The sequence below is a fragment of the Microcaecilia unicolor genome, chromosome 4 (genome assembly GCF_901765095.1).
Source record: "Microcaecilia unicolor chromosome 4, aMicUni1.1, whole genome shotgun sequence".
Classification (NCBI taxonomy): domain Eukaryota; kingdom Metazoa; phylum Chordata; class Amphibia; order Gymnophiona; family Siphonopidae; genus Microcaecilia; species Microcaecilia unicolor.
The window spans coordinates 209,272,481-209,297,138 of record NC_044034.1 but is presented as its reverse complement, the minus strand read 5'-3'; the positions used below and the strand labels follow the sequence as shown (position 1 = coordinate 209,297,138).

At 42.9% G+C, this 24,658-nt stretch overlaps 2 protein-coding genes across 7 annotated transcripts; one reads left to right on the top strand and one right to left on the bottom strand.

Annotated features, from left to right (window-relative positions):
* Positions 1-2,082: 2,082 nt before the first annotated feature.
* Positions 2,083-6,392, bottom strand: FEN1 (flap structure-specific endonuclease 1). Of its 5 annotated transcripts, none has more exons than XM_030201178.1 (2): positions 5,402-5,688; positions 2,083-4,232 (listed from the first exon to the last, which is right to left on the bottom strand). In XM_030201178.1, exon 2 carries the CDS (start codon positions 4,229-4,231, stop codon positions 3,095-3,097), a length of 1,137 nt encoding a protein of 378 aa, XP_030057038.1. In that variant the 5' UTR covers position 4,232; positions 5,402-5,688; the 3' UTR covers positions 2,083-3,094. The 5 variants fall into 5 exon arrangements, with proteins under 5 accessions (XP_030057038.1, XP_030057036.1, XP_030057037.1 ...); XM_030201176.1 differs by lacking the exon at positions 5,402-5,688 and adding an exon at positions 6,052-6,392 and having other exon boundaries at positions 2,084-4,295; XM_030201177.1 differs by lacking the exon at positions 5,402-5,688 and adding an exon at positions 5,754-5,832 and having other exon boundaries at positions 2,084-4,295.
* Positions 5,899-20,337, top strand: TMEM258 (transmembrane protein 258). 2 transcript variants are annotated; one of them, XR_003941944.1, is made up of 5 exons: positions 5,899-5,996; positions 10,688-10,797; positions 13,214-13,369; positions 18,575-18,614; positions 19,978-20,337. XR_003941944.1 is itself a non-coding variant. In XM_030201179.1 (4 exons), exons 1-3 carry the CDS (start codon positions 5,994-5,996, stop codon positions 13,338-13,340), a joined length of 240 nt encoding a protein of 79 aa, XP_030057039.1. In that variant the 5' UTR covers positions 5,901-5,993; the 3' UTR covers positions 13,341-13,369; positions 19,978-20,337. The 2 variants fall into 2 exon arrangements, 1 of the variants encoding a protein (XP_030057039.1); XM_030201179.1 differs by lacking the exon at positions 18,575-18,614 and having other exon boundaries at positions 5,901-5,996.
* Positions 20,338-24,658: the final 4,321 nt, after the last annotated feature.

The following is a 24,658-nucleotide window of genomic DNA, read 5'->3' as shown; positions in this document are numbered from 1 at the left end:
GTAACAGGGTTGCATAAAGGCACTGGTAGCTGGCCCCCCTCTTGATAAATTGTGATAGAACATTACAGAATGATAAACCAACAATTAAAATACACTAGTTTTATTATTTTACAACTACTGAGGAATTCTATCAGGCCCCTGATGACAGTGGACCACAGACAACTGCCCCCTTTGCTGATTTGATAAAGAAGCCCTGGCTGGACATGGTCATAAATAAATATATGGAGGCCAGGAATATGGTGGTGCTAAAAGAAAAACACGTTTGTGCACAGAACCAATACCTATTCCAAAATCTGCCTCTAAATCTGAAACACGTTTGAGGTGGCTTTTTTCTTTGGATTGTTTCCTGTTCGCCTTGCCCTATCTGCAGTTTAGTTCAGTTTATTGAGTTCTTGCTAAGTTAGCCTCTCAATGATAAAATCAAAGCGGTGTACAATCTAAAACAGAAAGAAACCCCAAAATATCAAAGTTAAAGAGGAGAAAAGCAGAACCCCCCCCCCCCCCCCCCCCCCCCCCAGTATGATTAAGTATGTATGGTGCCTGCCTGTAACTCACCTTGAGCTATCGAGAGTGTAACCTAAATCCAAATCCCTTTAAATTGACCATAGTAATGTTTCAGAATTTATTTTCTTGGAACTTAATAGCCCCTCATATGCTGCACATTTCTGTAGCAAGGAAGGATGCAGAATTTCTTTGTAGTACCTAATTGTTATAGGCAAGCAGTCAAGACAGACATCAATTTGGCACTTTAACCCAGAGGGAGAAAAAAAGGCACAATTTATGTGGGGTGGGGGATAACTCAGTGGTAGATTTATTCAGTTGGCGATGGTCAGCATTTTTTTGGTGGCTGCAGGCTTTATCCCCAGATAGTCTGGGACTGGCAAGCAATATCCTGGCATACACGACCAGTTAAAACTTACGTGGATAACTGCTTAACCACATAGAGGACTGTGTTTTAGGCAGTCCTTTTATGCAGTTACCTTATGCAATTAAGCAGATCTGCGCTTAATCGCGTAAGTGCTGAGTCCACCTCGGACCACCCACAAAATAGTTGGTTTCAGCTTAGGTACTAACCAGTCATATTCAGTGACACTGGCATTGGTGCACTGGCAGCCACTAGCATGGCATTGTAAATAGGGGAAGGGGGTAAGTTTATTAAGTGACTTACCCAGGGTCATAGGGAGCTTCAGTGAGAATTGAACCCAGTTCCCTACTAACCATTAAGCAATTCTTCCACTCCATCCCTGAAGAAAAATATTTAACATTAAATTTGTCCTGCTGGATTTTTTTATTTTAATAAAACAATTTTCAGGATTTCAGAAGTATCAGATTGAAAAGGGTTATTGTCAAAAAGCTGGAGTCCACAGCTTACAGAGCAACATAACCTTGCTGCAGGGAGATTACAAGTCTAGTGGCTGGGGATGCTGCAGAGGCTGTGTTCACAGCCCTTGGGAATGGAAGAGTATTATGGCCTTTTTTAAGGGTCATAGTTGGTGGCCAGTTCTAGGATCCCTAATTGTAGCCTTCTGGAAGAAGCCCTACTGCATAGCCTAGGAATGCCACTGAAAGCCTAGATATATGAGAAACAAGCTCAGGTGTTCATGACAGAAGAGCCCAGTGTTGGTTCTTACTGTATTTCAGCTTGAAGGAGCAGGAAGAATGTGCCTTATCACAAAAAGAAAAATCTTTTTAAGTTGCTATGTCTAACATCCAACCTAGTGGTGATCCACAAGAAGGCAAAACCAAAACCAACCCTAATCTTACAATCTGTGTGTTAGCACAATGTTGTCTCTTGAAGTTTCCAAAGCTGCTTATACGGCCCTTAACCTGTATACATACAGAACAGACTTCATAACATTTCTCCCTTTATAAACCAGATCAGAAATCTACGAAACAGTAGATGCTGGCAACACAGATGTCTTGTAAATTTCAGTGTGACATAAAATGTAAACTTTTATTGACCAATATTTTCATTAGCGAATAGGCAAGTCTGGCAAGCAATGTTTTGTCATAGGAGGCCATTCTGTAACCGGGGTGCTTCCATTTATGTGCTCAAATAACATAAGCAGTGAGCCTATTCTATAAGGACACTTCTTATGCACATAGGTGTCCTTATAAAATGCTAGCATAAGTTGGCATCAGAGCATCTAAATGCAAGTGCGCACATTTACATCAGGTCTACAGCTGGCATAAATGCAACATTTACACACTCAAATTACAGTACTGTAAGCTGTACGCGTATATAGCAGACCCATCTATACCCCTCCTCTGTGAGCACCCCTCAATTATACCTTAAGCCATTTTAGCACATAATTTATTTCAGAACTTTTTATACCACTTTAATCCTTACGCAGGAAAAATAATGCAGTTACTGTAGATGGCAGTATTCTACAAATTTAAGAATGTTATAAGGATAGTCCCCCGGATTCTATAAAGGTCGCCTAAAATTGGGTGCAAATCCCAGATTCACATGCAAAAGAATTAGTTGAGTGCTAATGATTTAATTATTGGCATTAACAAGCACTTAATTGGCACAAGTTATAACTGCACTATTCTATAACAATGGGCACCTAAATTGGAAAGCGTGCAACTCAAAAGGGGGCATAGCAATGTAAGGGGCACGGGTGGGATAGGGGCATTCACAAGATTTAGGTGCAGTGTTATAGAATAACTGAGATCCACGCCCAACTCACATGCCAGGATTTACACCAGGTTCCAGCAGGTGTAAATTTTGGTTGCGGAAATCCGTGCTGCTATCAACAAAAGTCACTCAAACCAGAGCACCATTTATTGAACAGCACCTCACTTTTGGCGCCATTTATAGAATCTGGCCCAGAGTGTGTAATCTCAATTATGCAAGGAACAGCACCAATCATAACAAGAGCAGAGGCAGTTAGCGAAAATCATCTTTTGTTACAAAATGTTTACCTTTATTTAAAGTAAAACATACACATTATATATACATATACTTTTTAAATATCTAATAAAGAAGACAACAGTCATTTCTGGGAGTAAACTAGATTTTTATCAGCAATTGGCCATCTCCAAAATCAAAAGCATGAATAAGTAAACAGAGAAAGCATTTTTTCAGTGTTTATTTCCCTTTCTTGAATTTGCCAGCAGTCTTTGTTTTCTTTTTGGTGGAGCCCTTTGCTTCTGGTTCTTTCCGTTTGGAGGAGCTGATAGACCCGGTCACTTTGAAGAAGTCGTCTAGTCGGCCTTGCGTGCTGCCTTGCCGTCTTTTTGCAAGTTTCTTGGCTCCGTTGCGGATACGGTCTTCATTGAATTGCTTCTCCCCGCACATAAACTCCACCAGCCCATTCTCATCTGGCTCACTCCACTTCAGGTCAATGGTATCCGTATTTGCCACCTCAGGATTCAGGAAGAGCTCACGTGCTTCTTTGTGGAGCCAGTTCTCAGGAACGGGGTACTTCTTGGTGTCAAGGTGCTCCAGGATTTTCTCGATGCTTTTGTGCTGTTTAATCAGGTCGATGGCTCGCTTAGGCCCAATCCCTCGGATTGTCTCACAGTAGTCACTGCCCAACAGGATGCACAGGTCAACAAATTGCTCCTGTGTGATGTCCATTTCCTGCAGGGTTCGGTTCAGGTGGAACTCCTGTATAGGAAGTTTCTTAGCTTCGCTTGCTGTCAAGTGTCTCAGCAGCAGTGGTGTACCAAAAGTCAGGGCATCCATATCCTCTGTGGCAGCAGCATAGACTTTGCCGGCTTTGACCAGAGCAGCACAAGTAGCTTCAGCTTCACAAGGAGCTTCTAGATAGGGGATCCCCATCAACTTCAGCAGCTTTTTACACTCCTCATTATGTTCCTTGGTGACCTTTACTAACCTCTTATTGAATTTTTCAATGCTCTCCACATCACCTGCTTCCTGTGCCTCCAACAAATGCTTTTCAGCCTCGGCCCTTCTTTCAGTACGTTTAGCCAGCTCACCAGATTTCAGCTGTGGTGGTTTCCCATCAAATACATAAACTGGCTTGATGCCATTGTCGACCATGCGGACAGTGCGGTAGAACATGCCCATCAGGTGACTTGTGGTTTCACCATCCTCATTCTGCAGAACATTACCATCTTGCCGCACAGCAATCAGGAACTGATAGATGCTCATCGAGGCATCAATGGCCACTTTCCTTCCAAAGTAGTTCTTGATATCATTCTCCTTGATAGAGATGGGAGCCACGTCTGCGATAAGTTTTGCCAGTCCCTGAATTCCCATTCTGGTTGTAAGAAAGTAAGGTGAAAAGGATGAAGTTATGAGGTGATTTCTTGATAGACTGCTCCTGTAGGTAGGAAACAGAATACACTTTCAATTTTTCTATTCCTATAGCAGAAAACAGCCTTGGCACTATACAAAAAAGGCAATATAAATGCCAAATAAATGCTCATACTTAAGTAATGTTTTAAAATTAAACAATGCCCTGTAGCTTCCGAATATTTCACTCTGAAAAGGCTCCGTCACCCAAGGCTCTTTTGTGGTGTATCGTCCCTCCCCCAACTTTTTTGTGGGTGCCTCTTTCGTGCCCTCACTCCTCCCAGCTCTTCTTTGGGTGCCTCTTCCCCTTTCCCCACACCCATAAGCTCTTTTGTAGGTGTCTTCCTCTTTCCTTCCTCCACGGCTCTTCTGTGGATATTCTCTTTCTCCTTCCCCCCTCCTCACCTCAGGCTCTTCTGGAAGTGTCTCTTCCCTTCCCATGCTCTTCTGTAGATGTTTCTTCGCTCTATTCCCTATCATCTTTCTTCTGTAGATGTCTGGAAAACAGTCTGGGAGAATGAGAGACATCTCTCCCCCCCCCCCCCCCCCCCTCTCCCATATGTGTCATTCTCCCCCACCCCCAGCTCTTTTGTAGGCTTCTCCTTTCCCCAATCCAGCTCTTCTGTGCATGTCTCTTCCTGCTTCCGCTCTCCCCCCCCCCCCCCCCCGCCAGCACTTCTGTCGGCGTTTCTTCTTCATACCCCCCCTCCCTTGCCTCCAGGGCTCTTCTATAGACATCTCTGTGCTCTTTTGTGGGTGTCTCCCTTTCTCCCCCACTTAGGAATGTTCTGTGGTGTCTCTTCCTCCTTTCCCCCATCTGGCTCTTCTGTGGATGTCTCTTCCTCCTCCCCCAGCTCTTCTACGCCAGTCCTTTCGTTGTCTTTCACTTTCTCTCCCTTTTGGGATCTTTATTTGGGTGTTTCTTCTTCCCTATCTTCCATATCGGATATCTCTTGCTCCTTCCCCTCCCTGGATTCTTCTATAGACATCGCCCCCACTCCCATTCAGCTCTACGGTAGATATTTCTCCATTACCGGGAACGCCTGTGAACATGCATCTCCCCTCCCCCCTTCATGCTCTTCTACAAATCCTTTCTCCACAGACTCTTCTATAGGTGTCTCTTCCTTTTCTCACCTCTATTTTTCGGACGTTGTATCGTTCTTCTCCCTCTACGATTCAGGATGTCTCCGTAAAACTCCCCTCTCTTCTCCCTTCCAGTTCCCGCCGCTAATAATTCGCGCGCAGCACTACGTCTACGTTACATCACATGTGACCATTCACTGACTGGCTGCAAAGGTTTTAACCTGCTGGACACTTTGTTATAGAAATTATGGGAATTGTAGTTTATTTGTAGCAAAATATGTGTCACAAGTTCTACCCTAGTGTCCAGGGAAGGAAGCCCTTGAAAATTTAGCTGTTTGTGTTGATTCAAAGTTCAAACCTCATTCTCAGGGTCCTGGGAGTACAGAACAAACCTCCAACATACCCTCATTGTACTACGCGAAATGAGAAGACAGCAAGACTGCGGGTCCCGGCATGCCTTGCACAGTGATGCCAACACGCGGCGTCCTTTGCGTCTCCACGTGGGGCGTCCCAAAAAGAAGGACTACGACTCCCAGAGGGCTCTGCGGGCATTTCCTGTTCCCACAAGACGTTGGTCTGAACTCTGAACTTCTCTGCCTGGCTGTTAGACGTGGCTTTCCGGTGGATACAGCGGCGCGCGGAGATGGTGAGTTTTACCGGGAAGTTTGTACAGCCCCACCCCCATCAAATCTCTTACCAACCTTCGTCTGGCCCCGCTTCCTTGATAGAAGATACGATAACCGAGGGAGCCACAGTAGTGGCCACCACTGCCTTTAGCAGCGCTCTCTCGCTTATCTCTGTGTGGAGAGGAAATGTCACTTGTCACTGTAGAAGAAATAAAGGGTTTTCCGGGTCTCACTCTTTTCAGCAGATATCCAGTCTGCCCACAAGTGGGTTTAAGGTTATAAGTGCCGCTCCATGCCCCTCGGGCGCAAAAGGTGTTTCACCGTTGCTTCGAGCAGAAGAAATGCGCTGTACTTCGTTCCACGATCCTCCGTGTTTATTTCATTCCCTTTTGAATTCTAGCATTATCTTTGCAGCTTCCACCACCACCTCCTCTGGGAGAGCATTCCAAGCATCCACCGCCTTTTTCTATGAAAAATATTTCCTGATTACTTTGGAATCGGGCTTCTTAGCTTGTCTTGTCTGTTTCCACTTTCGCCTTCTTTCTCATACGCATCTCTTTTGGCATCGGCTTCTTACTTTCTCACGTCACTAACCTATGTGGCCAATAACGTGAGAAAGTGTTTGACCTGAAGAGTGGTATAATGGAATAAAAGGGCGTGTGATTATGAGTTGATGGGGGTTTTGTGTTTCAAGAGTTTTGCAGGTATGTAGTAGGAAGGTACTAGAGCAACATGGAAGGATGTGAAAAGCTGCATTTAGCATATAATAGAGCCGGGATAACTTAAAAAAAAAAAAAAGCCCCTTTATAGCTGTAGGATTGCCTTGAGTAGGAGCAATGTGATCATAAACAATAGATGATAATCAGCAATGTGATCATAAACAATAGGTGAGAGTCCAGTGTTTTCAGTGTTGGTTCTATGAATTGAAGTATGCAGACATTTTTTGTTATAGAAACATGACAGCAGATAAAGGCCATATGACCCATCCAGTCTGCCCATCCTCTCAAACCCATAATTCTTCGTGTTCCTAAGTGATCCCACATGCTTATCCCATGCCTTTTTAAATTCTGGAACAGTCCTCGAATCCACCACCTCCACCAGGAGGCTATTCCACGCCTCCACCACCCTTTCTGTGAAATAATACTTCCTTAGGTTACTCCTAAGCCTATTCCCTCTTAACTTTGTCGTATGCCCCCTCATTCCAGAGCTCTCCTTCATTTGAAAAAGGATCTCTTCCTGTACATAAATGCGCTTGAGATATTTAAACTTCTCTATCATGTCTCCTCTTTCCCTCCTGTCTTCCAGCGTATACATGTTGAGGTTCATAAGCCTGCCCCTATAATTTTTACGTTCAAGACCGCTTACTAATTTTTTAGCCGCCCTCTGGACCAACTCCATCCTGTTTATATCTTTCCGTAGGTGCGGTCTCCAGAATTGCATGCAGTACGCCAAATGGGGCCTCACCAGAGACTTATACAACGGCACTATCACCTCCTTTTTCCTGCTGGTCATGCCTCTCTTTATGCACCCAAGCATCCTTCTGGCTTTGGCCGTCGCTTTTTCTACCTGTTTGGAAGCTTTGAGATCATCAGACACAGTCACCCCCAAGTCCCACTCTTCCTTCGTACACTGAAGCACTTCACCCCCTATACTGTACCGTTCCCTCGGATTCTTGGTGTAATCAAATAAATGAATAAATTACATCTATTCTCAAAATTATATTTTTCTGTCAGCAGGCTGTTCGGAATGTCATTATGACAAATTGATTTACTTACTCTAAATTGTTCCTAAATGTTTAACCTGGCCATGATTGTGTAAGAGGCATATTTTCCTGGGATGAACTGGTAACATAGTAGATGACGGCAGAAAAGGACCTGCACGGTCCATCCAGTCTGCCCAACAAGATAACTCATATGTGCTAATTTTTGTGTATACCCTACTTTGATTTGTACCTGTGTTCTTCAGGGCACAGACCGTATAAGTCTGCCCAGCACTATCCCCGCCTCCCAACCACCAGCCCCGCCTCCCACCACCATCTCTGGCACAGACATTATAAGTCTGCTCAGCACTATCCCCGCCTCCAACCACCGGCTCTGGCACAGACCGTACAAGTCTGCCCAGCACTATCCCCGCCCCCCAACCACCAGCCCCGCCTCCTGATCTTGACTAAGCTCCTGAGGATCCATTCCTTCTGCACAGGATTCCTTTATGCTTATCCCACGCAGGTTTGAATTCCGTTACCGTTTTCATTTCCACCACCTCCAGCAGGAGAGCATTCTCCAAGCATCCACTACTCTTTCCGTGAAAAAATACTTCCTAACATTTTTCTTGAGTCTGCCCCCCTTCAATCTCATTTCATGTCCTCTCGTTCTACCAACTTCCCATCTCCGGAAAAGGTTCGTTTGTGGATTAATACCTTTCAAATATTTGAATGTCTGTATCATATCACCCCTGCTTCTTCTTTCCTCCAGAGTATACATGTTTAGTTCATAAAGTCTCTCCTCATACGTCTTGTAACGCAAATCCCATACCATTTTCGTAGCTTTTCTTTGCACCGCTTCAATTCTTTTTACATCCTTAACAAGATACGGCCTCCAGAACTGAACACAATACTCCAGGTGGGGCCTCACCAACGACTTATACAGGGGCATCAACACCCCCCTTTCTTCTGCTGGTCACACCTCTCTCTATACAGCCTAACAACCTTCTAGCTACGGCCACCGCCTTGTCACACTGTTTCGTCGCCTTCAAATCCTCAGATACTATCACCCCAAGATCCCTTTCTCCGCCCTATCAGACTCTCCCCGCCTAACACATACGTCTCCCGTGGATTTCTGTTCCCTAAGTGCATCACTTTGCATTTCTTCGCATTGAATTTTAATTGCCAAACCTTGGACCATTCTTCTAGCTTCCTCAATTCCTTTTTCATGTTTTCCACTCCCTCCCGGGTGTCCACTCTGTTACAGATCTTAGTATCATCCGCAAATAGGCAAACTTTACCTTCTAACTCTTTGGCAATGTCACTCACAAATATATTGAACAGAATCGGCCCCAGCACCGATCCCTGAGGCACTCTACTACTCACCTTTCCCTCCTCCGAGTGAATTCCATTCACCACCACCCTCTGGCGTCTGTCCGTCAACCAGTTCCCAATCCAGTTCACCACTTCGGGTCCTATCCTCAGCCCATCCAGTTTATTTAAGAGCCTCCTGATGAACTGATAAGGTATGGTTTATACCTCCTCTGAATATTCTTTTGGAAATGCTAATGTCCAGGGATAAAGCACTCTTACAAATGGTTTGAAAATGATCCTTTTCATAAATTGATGCAAGAAATATAAATACACCTTTAAGCCATGTCTGTTTAAAATACTGGAGTAAAATGAAATCACCATAGTCATGTATGATTGACACACCCATGAAAGATATCCCAAAATGAAATCATAAAATCTTCAAAATAAGATACCGATCAGACAGTTTAACAATGTATGTTAGCAACATGTCTCTAAACTACAAGGTTGAGTCTTGAAGATTTTAAGTTTGATGAGTGTTTGTGTGTCTGGCATTACTTTTTTATATGAATGGAGTTCCCTTCTCATTTCTTTATCATTTGTATTGTACATTGCTTTGTCAAGCTTTATGGAAAGTGGTATAGCAAATTCAAATAAACCAAAAAGTCTTTAGGCTCTAGAGAGCAGGGATTATTGGGTAGAATTTCTAGTAGCATTATAGGAAGTTAGAGATTAAGTTTGTGCCAGATTAACAGGCAGTGGACCATATCAGCACAAATAAAAGGTGATTTGTTTTTATAAGGAGGTGCATACAGTATGTGGTGACATATGCACCTACTTTGTAGGTAGTTTTAGTCATTTAAATATAGGTGGTGTAAAAGTATGTGTTTTAATATGATCCACATACTTTGGTGTGTGTATACAGGGGTGGAGTTTGGGCAGAGATCTAGGGCTGGTGTAAATGTTGCACCTGCAATGTATATGTGTGTTGTGCCATTTACACTAATATTTTATCAAGAAAAGTAGGCATCTTCTTACCCTCCTAGGTGTTCTGTTATAAAATTACCTTCACGGTGTCTGTAGGTCATGGTCCCAGCCCTGGTGCCAATTGAGTTTGAGGAGGCGGCGAGTCTCTTCTATGATGGGATATTACATCCCTGGTTTGTTGATCCTTGCTTAAGTATCAGAACTTACAGAGAACCCAATTTTCTCCAGGATTAAATTGTTCCACAAAGGTAACAGTGATTTCAGTGCATATTAACTGAATCATTAGCTCCTTGACATTCTCTGACTAGTCATATAAAAGCAGAAATCATCTGACATCACCAAAGGCCATCCAGGAAGTAGATTTCTTATAGACTAGCATCTGGAAACTCATGACCCTGAGTTTTCTTCCATCTTTTGGTGAAAATTAGAGCAATCACTTGGTCTGACTGTTCCTGTAATCCTGTTCACTACCATTCTCCCAAAGTGGGTTTCATTAACTTCCCTATTATGACAGTGGTAGAAGCTCAAATGGAGAGCCACCAAGTAAAGTATCAAGAAACTCCGAGTGTGTGTGGGGAGGGAGGGAAGGAATGCACCTTCAGAAGATATAGGTACATATATGAGGCTCCCCTATTCTGCAGGGGCTGCCTAGTTGTAATTTACTCTACTTTGCTGCAATAAATCACCAAGTCTTTGTGTGTTTTCTCTTCTCAGGAGCTCGAGGCCATGAGCAGATACACCAGTCCGGTGAATCCAGCTGTCTTTCCTCACCTCACTGTGGTGTTGCTGGCTATTGGCATGTTCTTCACTGCTTGGTTCTTTGTGTATCCTTTCTCTGCTGCTTGAATAGATTTGTTCTCATTGATTTGGCTGGGCCTCGAAGATTAGGATGTGTTTGGGGAGCATTTTAGTATCATTGTACTGATGAAAGGTCATGCTCTGAGCTTGCTATGTGGCCACTGTTGTTCTAACTCCTCAGTACTCCTCTTTTTGATGTTTTCTGTTGTGACACAGTATTGATGGGAGTTGTGTCCTGAAATAAGAATGCTGAGATCTAGATGTCTTGTCCGCTCTATTTGTCAGTAAAATTGTTAACCAAAAGATTGAGATCTTTGATTTACAAACCAATATTTTGCCCATAATCTGGGTGTTAACTATGGTTTTTCTGTTCACATTGGATTTAAATGATCTGGTAAAATCTGGATATAAAACACTGTGCTCCCTTGAGGAACTGCTTCGATAATAAATATTTACTGAATGATGGGATTTCAGTTTGTGATATTTTGACTCGTGTAGAAAAAATACAATTTCACAATTATTTTTATTTTGTAAAACAAATTCTTCTGGACTTTTTGTTCCCCTTGTGTAAGGATAATAAACATGCAGGGCAATTTTGTAACTGAGCGTGTGCAGCTAATCTTGTCTTGCATGTATAAGTGGCGCCTTAATTGCGTGCTTTTCTATAAGGTAGCACACAAGTTCTATAGTGTGTAACTGCAAGAGGGGTGTATGCCATAGGTGTCACCGAGCGATATGTACAACTTATAGAATGCTGTGTTACGCACGTTGCACGTGCACCAACTTATGCCAGCCATTGGCCTGGCATAGGTGGTCATGCCTAAAGTTTGGCAAGCCAATGGGACTTTATGCTAGTATTCTATAACTGCTTAGTTGTACCCAGATGTCGTTATAGAGTTGGCACTCAGTGCACATCATTGAGGCACCAAGTTATAGAATTGCCTCCATGGCGTCCAACTTACAAGCATGCGTTTTGTTAGTTTTTTATGCCCAGCAGTTTTCTCCTGTCCCATTTGGACTTATGGTCCTCAAACTTTCCTTTGCAGCAATCTGGGTTGGTTTCCCATTTTTAACTCTCTTCTCTAGACCAGCCGCTGAGACCACGGACCATGACTCCCTCTGACGATGCTATACCTTCATCCTGTTCAGTTGTCAGATGTTGCATTTTCATAGTGGCTGGGACTTGGTCCTCTGCTGGATGAGGAACACTACCTCCCCATCCTTTACTGGTTTGAATAACAGAAGCCAGATTCAGGATTTCTTACTTCTTGATGCTCAGCAGAATCACTGAGCCATCAGCTCAGCTATATTTTCTATTTTTTTTTCAAATTAGAAGCCAATCATGGATGTATGGAACGACAGATTACAGTGTGTCCTGGTTAGTATAAAGCATTGACTTCACATGTTTTACCACATGTTCAGTTCTGGCTTTTTGACTGTTTCCAAGAGAGCCTGAGGGTGTGTTTTTGTATCCCTCAGTGCTGGTCTTGGTCTGGCATTACTCTCTCTAGAAATTATTGACTCAACATTGAGTTGTGTTGAGTAAATAACTTGCCTTTTGAAGCAAGAATGTTGAGCATGCCTGATTCCATGGGGGTGATGAGAGAGAACACTGTGTCAGCTGGTAGCCTGCTGTGAACTTCCCCCCCCCCCCCCCCCCCCCATTCTTCTACTGGTCCCTAATGTTGCCAAAGCATCTGCCCCCCTCCCATGTTGTCACCAACAAGCCAAAAGGATAAGAAGCTAGTGATAGCAATACTGCTTATATTGTTTGGGGGAGAGGAGAGAAGAGCTCAGGATTGAATAGGAATTGCATTTAATGATATAGGATATTTTATTCTGTTTGTTGTATGTTGAAGTTTTGTTTTATATATGATTACATGTAATCTGCTTTAAGTTCTCTTCTGGATAAAGTGGGGTGTAGATCAGAGTTATGAGCAGTACAGTAACTGAAGTACGGAGTGGGCTGGGGATTTTTTCATTAAAGAAGCTATAAGAACAGATTAATTCCACAATTAAGCTGGAGAATCTGTTGCCAGAGGAAATGGTCAAAGTGACTAACACCGCAAAGTTCAAAAGAAGTTTGGCCAAGTTTCTGGAGGAAAAATCTGTAAAAACTTAGGTAGTCTTGGGAAAGCCATTGCTTACCTCTCAAAACAAGCTATAAGGAGCTGTTCTACCTTTTGGTATCTGTCGGAGATAGGATGGCGGTCTCAATGGACCTTAATTTGACTGAGGATAGCTCATTTCGTGTTTTTATACTGACAGTCCCCGATTTGAATCATCTGTATTCCTATCTGATGTAAATCTGTGGTCTGTTTTACCTAAAAAATGTTAACTACTTCCTTGGACAGGCTTTTTTGAAATATTAATTCTTATTCTCTTCTGTCTGAATGTGGCTCTGTGTATTTTAAAAATTTTGTCCTTAACGTTTTGTCCAAGCTATGAAGTCACCTCCACTAAATACACACGGGACATCTACAAGGAGCTGCTCATCTCCCTGGTGGCCTCGCTGTTCATGGGCTTTGGGGTCCTCTTCTTGCTGCTGTGGGTTGGGATCTATGTATGAATATTATATTGAAGGGTGAATGCAAGAAGGTAAGAAGGTGATAATTGGTCTTCTCCAGGATGAGTTTTGCTATTATAACTGTGCACTACAAAAAAAATCAGTGATTTCAGTGCATAGTAACTGAATTAACTCCTTGACATTTTCTGACAAATCATATAAAAGTAGAAATAATCAGACATCACTAAAGGCTGTCCAGGAAGTAGACTGGCATGACCCTGAGTGTTCTTCCAGCTTTTTGTGAAAATTAAGAGCAGTTACTTGGAGGGGCATAATCGAACGCGGATGCCCATCTCCATGGGTGACTATCTCCGAGGACGGGTCCGCGAAGGGGTGGGACAGACCGTATTTTCGAAAAAGATGGGCGTCCATCTTTTGTTTCGATAATACGGTTGGTGCCGGGCAAATGCATCGGATTTGGGCGGATTTGAGCTGGGCAGTATCTGTTTTCAGCGATAATGGAAACCGAAGCCGCCCAGCTCAAAAACGAACAACTCCAAGGCATTTGGTCATGGGAGGGGCCAGGATTTGTAGTGCACTGGTCCCCCTCACATGCCAGGACACCAACTGGGCACCCTAGGGGGCACTTGTAAAAAGTTTAAAAAAAAATTAAAATACCTCCCAAGTCCATAGCTCCCTTACCTTGGGTGCTGAGCCCCCCAAATCCCCCCCCCCCAAAACCCACTGCCCACAACTCTACACCATTACCATAGCACTTATGGGTGAAGGGGGGCACCTAGATGTGGGTACAGTGGGTTTTGGGGGCAGTTTGGAGGGCTCCCATTTACCAGCACAAGTGTAACAGGTAGGGGGGGGGGGGGATGGGCCTGGGTCCACCTGCCTGAAGTCCACTGCACCCACTAACAACTGCTGTAGGGACCTGCATGCTGCTGTGATGGAGCTGGGTATGACATTTGAGGCTGGCATAGAGGCTGGCAAAAAAAAGTTTTTTAAGTTCTTTTTATTTTGGTGGGAGGGGGTTAGTGACCACTGAGGGAGTCGGGGGAGGTCATCCCCGATTCCCTCCAGTGGTCATCTGGGCAGTTGGGGCACTTTTTGTGGACTTGTTCGTGAAAAAAAAGGGTCCAAAAAAAGCGGCCCAAATTCTCGCTACTGCCGCCCTTCTTTTTTCCATTATCAGCCGAAGGCGCCCAGCTCTCCTCGGCCGATAAACACGCCCCAGTCCCGCCTTCACCACGCCTCCGACGCCCCCGTCAACTTTGTTCGTTCCCGCGACAGACTGCAGTTGGAGGCACCCAAAATCGGCTTTCGAAACTAAACTACCTGTTCCTCTGATCCTATTCCCACCCATCTACTTAACACTATCTCTCCTACTGTCATCCCTTTTATCTGTCATATCCTCAGTCTTTCACTGTCCACTGCGACTGTTCCTGATGCCTTCAAACATGCTGTAGTCACACCACTCCTTAAAAAACCTTCATTGGACCCTACCTGTCCTTCCAACTATCGCCCCATCTCCCTCCTCCCTTTCCTATCCAAGATACTAGAACGTGCTGTTCACCGCCGTTGCCTTGACTTTCTTTCATCTCAAGCTATTCTTGATCCACTTCAATCTGGCTTTCGCCCCCTTTATTCAACTGAAACAGCACTTGATAAAGTCTCCATTGATCTGTTCCTGGCCAGATCCAAAGGTCTCTATTCTATTCTCATCCTTCTCAATCTATCTGCTGCTTTTGACACTTGATCACAGCCTACTCCTTGATACGCTCTCCTCACTTGGATTTCAGGGCTCTGTTCTTATCTCTCCCAACGTACCTTTAGTGAATACTCTAGTGGAGCCTCCTCTACTTCTATCCCACTGTCAGTTGGTGTACCTCAGGGATCTGTCCTGGGACCTCTTCTTTTCTCCATCTATACTTCTTCCCTAGGTACTCTGATCCCATCCCATGGTTTTCAGTATCATCTTTATGCTGATCACTCCCAAATCTACCTCTCCACACCAGAAATCTCAGCCGAAATCCAGGCCAAAGTATCAGTCTGACATTGCTGCCTGGATGTCTCAGCAACATCTGAAACTAAACATGACCAAGACTGAGCTTCTCATCTTTCCCCCTAAACCAACCTCTCCTCCTCCCCCATTCTCTATTTCTGTGGATAACTCTCATCCTTCCTGTCTCATCAGCTCATAACCTTGGGGTCATCTTTGACTCCTCCCTCTCCTTCTCTGCACATATTCAGCAGACTGCTAAAACCTGTCGTTTCTTTCTCTATAATATCAGCAAAATTCGCCCTTTCCTTTCTGAGCACACTACCAGAACCCTCATCCACACTCTTATCACCTCTCGATTAGACTATTGCAACTTGCTTCTCACAGGTCTCCCACTTAGCCATCTCTCTCCTCCTCAATCGGTTCAAAATTCTGCTGCACAACTAATATTCCGCCAGTGTCCTTATGCTCATATTAGCCCTCTCCTCAAGTCACTTCACTGGTTTCCTATCCATTTCCGCATACAGTTCAAACTCCTCTTATTGACCTATAAGTGCATTCACTCTGCAGCTCCTCAGTACCTCTCCACTCTCATCTCTCCCTGCATTCCTCCCCGGGAACTCCATTCACTGGGTAAATCTCTCTTATCTGCACCCTTCTCCTCCACCACTAACTCCAGACTCCGTTCTTTTTATCTTGCTGCACCATATGCCTGGAATAGACTTCCTGAGCTGATACGTCAAGCTCCATCTCTGGCCGTCTTCAAATCTAAGCTAAAAGCCCACCTTTTTGATGCTGCTTTTCACTCCTAACCCTTATTCACTTGTTCAGAACCCTTATTTTATCATCCTCACTTTAATATTTCCTTATCTCTTGTTTGTCCTGTTTGTCTGTCCTAATTAGATTGTTCAAGTGTGCAGCACGCGTACGTCTAGTAGCGCTTTAGAAATAAGTAGTAGTGGTATTTTGTATCTGAATCTAGATGGACTCCCAGTTGTCACTAAGGCTGCTTACCTTCAGGAGGATTAGATGTGTTAGAGCAGTGTTTCCCAAGTTGGTCCTGGAGTACCCCCATGCTGGTCAGGTTTTCAGGATATCCACAATGAATATACATGAGATTGATTTGCATACACTGCCTCTATTATATGCCGATCTCTTTTATGCGTATTCATTACAGATAGCTTGAAAACCTGACCAGCAAGGGGGTACTCCAGGACCGACTTGAGAAACACTGTGTTAGGTCTCCAACAGAGCAGCTGACTTGCTCTATCTAGGAGACCACCAGTAGAGCTACTGCAGCGGCCTCCTCTGACGTGGCTAGAGTGCTAAAATTAGTTTTTGTAGAGAGGCTTGTATTGTTCCATGGCTGTAGGATACATGTTCTTTCTGTATTGATATCTCTTTTGTTAGGAAGCAGAGCTTCTGCCCTGGGGATGCCCTTTTTCTTGAAGTGTCTGATCATTCTATAGAAAGGAAGATGGTGTTTTGAGCCACCTTTTTTATACTGAGCCAGGAAACCCACCAAGATAGTTGAGATGTTTCACCCCCTTACCTGCAATTGGTAGTTTTTTGGCAGTACTTTGTGTGCTGAGAGTATGATTGATTTTATGGGTTAATCTGTTTTTGTTTTCAGGTCACCTGACATTTCTTGTGGGCTATGCGTGGAAGTGCTGGAGATGCATTTTTCTTCAGGGTGTTTTATGTTGTATAGCTGATTGCAGTTTCTCTGTGAAATTTCTTTTAATTTAGCAATAAATACTAGCAATGTTATGTCACTATTTATTTATTTATTTTATGGGTGAAACGTTTTGTAAAGGCTGCAAGAATAGGTGGAAGTGTAGCCTACTGGTTAATGTAGCGGACTTTGATCATGGGGAACTGGGTTTGATTCCCATTGCAGCTCCTTGTGACTAGGCAAGTCACTTAACCCTCCATTGCCCCAGGTACAAAGAAGTGCCTGTATATACAATGTAAACCACTTTGAATGTAGTTGCAAAAACAACAGAAAGACAGTTTATCTAAAGTCCCATTCCCTTTCCCTTAAAGAAATGCTGAGTTGTTGTCTCTGAAGGTCATAGCATAGCTGGATTTACTGGAAATGCTTCTTTCAGTATTGTTCCCGTATTATCAAGTGTGTAAATACCCCATTGTGCCAAAGCTCTGCCATGGGTGATTAGTTCACAATAGAAGACAACTGAAGAGGGATTTTCAACTAGACCAGTAGTTGCCATACCTGTCCTCTGATGTCCATGCAGGTGGGTTTTCAGGATATCCATGATGGATACATAGGAGATAAATGTGTATATACACTGGCCGTTGTGATCCTACTGAATACTTGACTAGCTGGGGCTTCATCAGGAGAGAGTCATATAGGCCTAGAGGTATGTTACCCACAAAAAAAAAAAATAAAATCAGTAAAAACAGGACTAGAAGTTCAGCACAAGACTGTCCCGTTTATGATCCTGGGATGCTCAGTTTACCCTTAAGAGCACACTAGAAAGTTAAACTTTCGAGGTGAACTGTCTTTCTTTCAGTGTTAGGTTACTCTGTTTACACAAATAATGTTAGAAGATCTTTGAGATGTGTTTAGCCCCTTCCTTTCTGAACACAGTACCAAAATCCTTATCCACACTTTCATCAACTTCAGCTTCGACTTCTGTAACCTGTTTCTTGCAGATCTCCCACTGAACCATCTCTCTCCTTCAGAACCCTGCTGCATGACTTATCTTCCACCAGCCCCTCCTCTCAAGTCACTTCATTGGCTTACCATCTGTTTCTGCATACAGTTCAAACTTCTCCTTACTGACCTACAAGTGCATTCACTCTGCTGCATCTCAGTATCTCTCATCTCTCCCCTCTCCTGACATCCCTCCCCAGAAACTCCACTCATCAAATAAGTCATTCTTATCTATGCACTTTTCTTCCATCACTGACTTCTTCCTTCTGTCTTGCTGCTTCATACATCTGAGTTGGTACATTATCCCAACTTATGAGGCTGCGTTTAAATCTTAATTCCTTATTTGCCTGTTTAATACCCATGATGTAATAATTCCCTTAATAAATGAAACTTTTCATTCTCTTTTATTTGTCCTGAATAGATTGTAAGCTTTGTAAGCTCTATTAAGCATGGATTATCTCTTAAATGAGTTTGTGTACAAATACCACTATGGAAATACATTGTAGTAGTAGGGGTTATAAAGTATTTCAGTGTAGTACTATTATCACAGAAGTAAATGAAAAAAAAATCATAAAGTAATGATAAAACCCTTCACCTCCTACTTTTTTTTAGCCAGTGTTGCATCCCTGTTGTCTGTGGACAGAAGAAAGAGGTGGGTTCAGATTTATAGCACTCTCTTTCATATATATATCTGCGACCTGTTTGCTACAGGTTAATGTGATGTACTTTAATGACAGCAATCTGTATTGCAAAAAAACAGTTCCATCCTGGAAACTGCCTTTGGGTTAATTAGAATAGTGTGACACATTTAGTCAGAGAGCATCCTTAGTTGGCATCAGTCATCCCTACAGGAGAGCTGCTACCATGTAGGACTCTATCCAAGTTAAGGTTTAAGGAGCTGGCTTCCCCTACTGGACAGGATGTGATTTCACTTTGTAGCTGGACATTTATTTTTGCTAACTGCTTTGACCAACTTATGTTGTATAGGCACTATATATAAGGAGAAACCCACAACAAATATCTTTACTTCAATAATAGTTTTGTGTATACAGGATTTATAGCTACTTTTTATAATAAAATATAGTAATAATTTCCATCCAAAATTAAAAGGAGCCTACTTTCCACGCTGCACATATGCAGAGTTCTGAGCGAAATCCCACTCCTGCTATATCCTGAAAATTTGGTATGGATGGGACATCAAATATAAAAGGATTTGCTATTCTGCCTTTCTGTGGTTACGATCAAAGCGGTTTACATATTATATACAGGTACTTTTTTTTTTTTTTTTTGGACCTGGGGCAGTGGAGGGTTACGTGACTTGCCCAGAGTCACAAGGAGCTGCAGTGGGATTCAAACCCAGTTCCCCTGCTTTTTAGGCCACTGCACTAACCATTAGCTTTTCTAAATGTCAAACATCCATAGCTATCTATACCAGTATGTTTATGATATTGGATTCATGCAACAAATTACTTTCTTATGCATTATTCATTGTTATGTATCCTATACTGTTTTATTGTAAGCCACATTGAACTCAAACTTGGGATATAAATGTCACAAATAAATAAATAAATTAGGCTACTCCTTCATAAGAGGTATTAGACTCCACAAACCCACATCTCATAAACCCTTCAGAGAGCAGGAGGTTTGATAGTAGTCATTTGAGCACCTGTGAAGCTCTGCTGCACATTTTCTGTTTAAAGATGGGAGAAAAGGTATGAAGCAGCTAGTTGTCTGCCCAGTGACATTTGCAAGTTTCAATCCAGGCCAAGCCTGGCTGTCAGTGTTCACTGGGCTGAATGAAACAGGTGACCATGGTTCACTGTTAACTTGACCACTGTTGGGTTTCTCCAATAGCACCAGGGCTGTGGTCAGAGGTGGATGTCTACTGACTCCACATCCGTGAATACTACTACAGACTTTTGAAAGGGAGATTGCAGCCATGTGAATTCATTCTATAACTTCACTAGTAGAGCTCGATATGTTATTCTCTCAACTGTTTATTTTTCTCGTTTCAGTTTTTATATGGACAGAATCTGACGTCTTTATTACCTTTTGTAAACTACAAAACAAAGACCATTCCAGGTGGAAGATGAATTCACAGGAAGCTGCACAAAATCCCATTTTGTGTGGCTGCAGTAATTCTGAGGTGCTGCCAGACAGGACTTTGATGGATTTTTATAGCTGAGAGCTTCCTGGCAAACTTCCAGTTAAATGCAGTAGCCTTGTAATGGAATAAGTTTGGACTTTGATTATGTGGCTCAGAGCAGACTGGGGGGAGGAGGAAGAAGCCAATAACATATCAGAGTTCTGAGATGCCCTAGTTCATTGTTCAGTGTCAGCTTGTTCCATTTCTGTTAATAAAAGGAGAAACCACATTTGTGATGTTGTTTCACATTTTTTGTGGCTTTGGAATAGTGTCATTTAGAATTATACTAACTCTTGCATAAGTACTTAATTGTTGTTTGGTTGTTCTTGTTAGAGCTGGTGCAAGAGTAGTGGTCACCCTGGTTGAACCTTCAGCCTTATACCCCCCCACCCAATCCCCTTTAACTTCTGTGCTCCCTGCCTGCCGCTCCATCCCCCTGAGATTTTCATAATTAATTTCAACAGTCACGATCAACACACACAAATCCTATAAAATGCAGGTTAAAGTGCTTGCTGATGGTTCTTTGAGTTTGCATGACTATCAGGACCTATTTTGACTGCAGCTGTTCTTTGCTGTCCCCTAAAAGCTGCTGCCCTAGGTAGCTGCCTAATCTTGTCAAATGGCTTCTGGTCAGCAGAATGTCACACTGTTAGTGCACCCAGATTTTCTTGGACAATTCAGTGAGGAAGTGTTGAGTGTTAGAGTCAGTACTGGCACTGGCATAGATTGCTTATAATGGTGTAGTAGGTGTTGGAACCGATACAGCAGCATTTTGGAGAAACTCATGGTGCTAGAGTGGACATGGATGAGATTATGTGGTATTTTCATTCCAGGGGGCTAAGATTTAGTTCCTCCACTGCTATGAAGAAGCTCTCAGTACTGTCAGCTGCTTGTTGAGCTTGGTATAAGAGGGCGATTGTACAAGTCTGAAGTACATGGTTTATTGAATGAAATAATACTAGAAGCCTGTGCTGGATACAAAGCAGTATTTATATATATTTATAAAGTGGATATTTTATACATGGGCTTTTCTGGCCAGCTGGGGGAAAAAGAAGAATGGAAAACAAAACCACAACTGCCCTGGTCAGCAGGAAGCAAATGGGAACACATTATAAATACAAAGCAGAACCAGAGAACAACTAAGAAAACACTGGGGAGGCAAAACTCCCTCTCCCCTTCCCACCTCCAAACAACTGATAAGGCACAAACAACCCAGAAAATCCACACATAGTTCAATGTACAACAGCTACAATTTGTGACTGCAACAATTAAAAAATACAGAATTAGTGCTTTTTTTCTTTCATAATTATTACAATTCTTGACTGCAGGATACATATATACAGGCTTTAAGCTTTTATAAATGGTATTAAGACTTAAAAAAAAATCCTTTAGGGAAAATAGAATGTGGTACAGTGCTAAAGAACTGCCTGCATGTTTCCTTTCTATAACACTGAGCTTGAGTGTTACTTAGGTCCCTAAAAGAGATTCTGACTGCAGCAGCATAGTCCCAGGAATAGGGAGGAGGGAAAGGGACAAATCCATTATGGAGATTGGAGGAGCTCATCCCTCCTGTCCCCAAGTGCAAGAGTCAACTTGAAAATGCAGTATTATAACTGTTGTTCCTTTTCCACAGTTGTAGGAGATCTTTTCCAAATTCAGTTTTTTTTTTTGTTTTTTTTTTGCTAGAAGGGGCCCCTGTACATAACCTTCCATCCATCCTATACTGCCAGGAAGTAATTCCAGCATCTCTTGCTATGGAATTGGACCGTAATGTGTGGGAGAAGCAGTGGATTCTCAAAAGGGATTGAGGTGACCCTCCCCTGGGAGGAAGAAAACCTGACCTACATTTCTGGGTGTCCCTGCAGCAAGGGTTTAAGCTTCAAGCAGAGAGTTCAATGGAACTTAGTAACCATGCTAAGCTTGGCTGCTGGGTCTGCTGACAGCCACCACATTTCTCTTCTAGGATTTCATTTATAAGGGTCTGGTTTATCCAAAGTTTCTTCCAGGGCTACACAGAATCCTGTTTAGAAGGAATGGATCTATGGAATCTTAGTGGAGATTGGGTGGCAATGCCTATAACTGGAGAGTAAAACCAGTGCTGGGCAGACTTCTACGATCTGCGCCCTGATTGTGGCTGAATAGATATGGATAGGCTGGAGTGTAAATTTTAAGGGGCTTCAACATTAGCTTCAGAACTGTTAGTACAGGAACAGTGCTGGGCAGATTTTTATGGTCTGTGCCCTGAGAAAGGCCAGGACAAATCAAACTCTGGTATAAAGTATCACATATCATGTAAAATGAGTTTATTTTGTTGGGCAGACTGGATGGACCATTCAGGTCTTTATCTGCCGTCATTTACTATGTTACTATATAAAACATTTGCCCATTCATTTGATGTGCAATGTTTCTAAAAAAAAATATATGAATGTGAAATAAAATGCAGAAGAAAACATCATTTTTTAGTTTTTTTTTTTTTTTTTAAATACCATGAAATGAAAAAAAAAACAAAGTGGTAAAATTATATTGTATTTTCTCAAAAGTAGGGGATTTAAAAATGCTCAATAAGCATTTAACATTGGCCTCATTGAACATGGTTTTCCTTCTTTGCATATTTTTATTTATAAAGTCTCCCCTGCCCCAAAAGCCAGACTTTGAAGCCACAGAGAAAATCTTCAAGTTCCAAGAAAAGAGGCAGGCAATTGAGGCATGTGTGCTATGGAAGGTACAGAGAGAGAGAACAATGTATTCAAAGCTGAAACCTGGAAGTTAGTGCATATATGCAGATGGGTACATTAGGCCTCTCAGTCATAGAGTAGGTATGTGGATACAGTTACACATGGCCTGGCCATCTTAGGACAGACATAGCTGCTTGCAGCTTGTAGTGATGGTCATCTCCTGATTAGCCTTGAGGGGTCTGTTCTTAGCTTAATCTCAACCCTTCACAGAGTATCAATGTCTCAGAACAACTCTCATGCCAGGCAGTCCTTATGTGCACAGATGGCCTCACTACAAACATGAGGGAGTGAGATTCCCTCACGCTCCCTGTCCTGTGGGTATCACAAACAAAGATTGTGATTATAAGAGAAATTCCAACACACAGCAAAGTCAGGAATGCCAGTGGTATTTTTAAGTAGCAATCGACATCAGTGAGTTTGTTAGTAACACCCTGGTAGTTAGAGGAGTGCTTTATCTTTGCTTTCCTGAATACAAGAGCTCTGGCTCTCGTGCTTCCCAGTGTACGTGAAGCTACTAATAATCACCATAGTGCTAACAGTATCAGTCTGGGATGCAGAGCTGAAAGGGGATGTGAACACTAGTTGCATAAAAATAACCTGAGCCAGGCTGGGCCAGCCCCCCACATGAACAGCTGTGTTTTTTGCACATGGCCCCACTTTTCAGCCCCCACTGACTTATGTAAATAAGGCCTCACAATGAGTCTTTGCCCATGACCCCACAGGCTGCTCCTGAAGCCAGGTAAGATTTCATACTGTACACTCCAGTATTGAGAGGGGAAAGCTTAGGTATGCATCTTTGTCTGATTCAAAATTATTCTGCCATGACATACTCAAAACTTTGTTACTAGATAGTAAATAAAGCAATTCGATGTCTGACTGGCCCCCAGTTCTGACATTTCTTTAGCTCTTGCTGTTTCTTCTTCGGTCTTTGGGAGAAAAATGGAGAAGGAAGCAGAGAGAGAAAGGAGGTCACTGAACATGTCCACGTTGCAAGCTGAAGGTCGAATTTTTAGACAGTGACTTTGGTCTCTAGTTAGTATTCAGTCTTGGCAAGGGAGATAGACATGTAAGAGGATGCTTTGATGACTTGGAATTTTGGACACTCCCCCTGTCCATTACTTTTCTGAAAAATGTTGATATTTTCCAGTTCCCAAAGATTCGCTTTAGTTAGCAGAGAGTTTCATAAAAGCCTTTTGTAAAGTCCCCTTTGGTTTCCTACGTTCAAAAGATAGAAATCGCAGCAGAAGTCCTAGTGGTTTAGGTGAGTAAGGATTGTGTAACAGAACAAGCACATCATTAGATTCAAAAAGACAGTTTTTAAAGGAACAGGAAGGGCAGCCTGGTCATATAGAACTTTCTCCATTTTTTTGTCATCCTCCATATGGTTCTGTGGAGTACACAGAACCTTTGGGCCTCTCAGATTTTTAACATTTTCAAATTAAGCATGGTGTGCTCAAAATAGGCCAAATTCTGGATTACAGCAGTCTGAGGATGCCACTTCCTTTTAGCAGTCCAAGCATTTTTTGGCGGGAAAGATGTGTATGGCCTACCTCTAGCAAGAGCCTTCTTAAGGGGGGAGGGGCATTTTCTTTTCTCTGTAGGTAGTTTGCTTCAGAGGCACTATTTGTGATTAGTCTTCTTGGTATGTATAGTTAAAGGGTGGCTGTGAGGGGCTGCCTATGCTCTGCAAATTCTGGGACCTGAGCTCATTGTAGACAGTAGAGGTCACCATGTGAGTGACATGGGTAAAGCCTGGCAACAGCTGCAGAAATAGGACACAGTGCCCCCCCCCCCCCCCCCCCCTCATACTGCCAT

Excerpts from the sequence above, each read along its gene's own strand:
- TMEM258 (XM_030201179.1), top strand. Across the intron at positions 10,798-13,213 it reads TTCACTGCTTGGTTCTTTGT|CTATGAAGTCACCTCCACTA; the intron begins GTATCCTTTCTC and ends GTTTTGTCCAAG.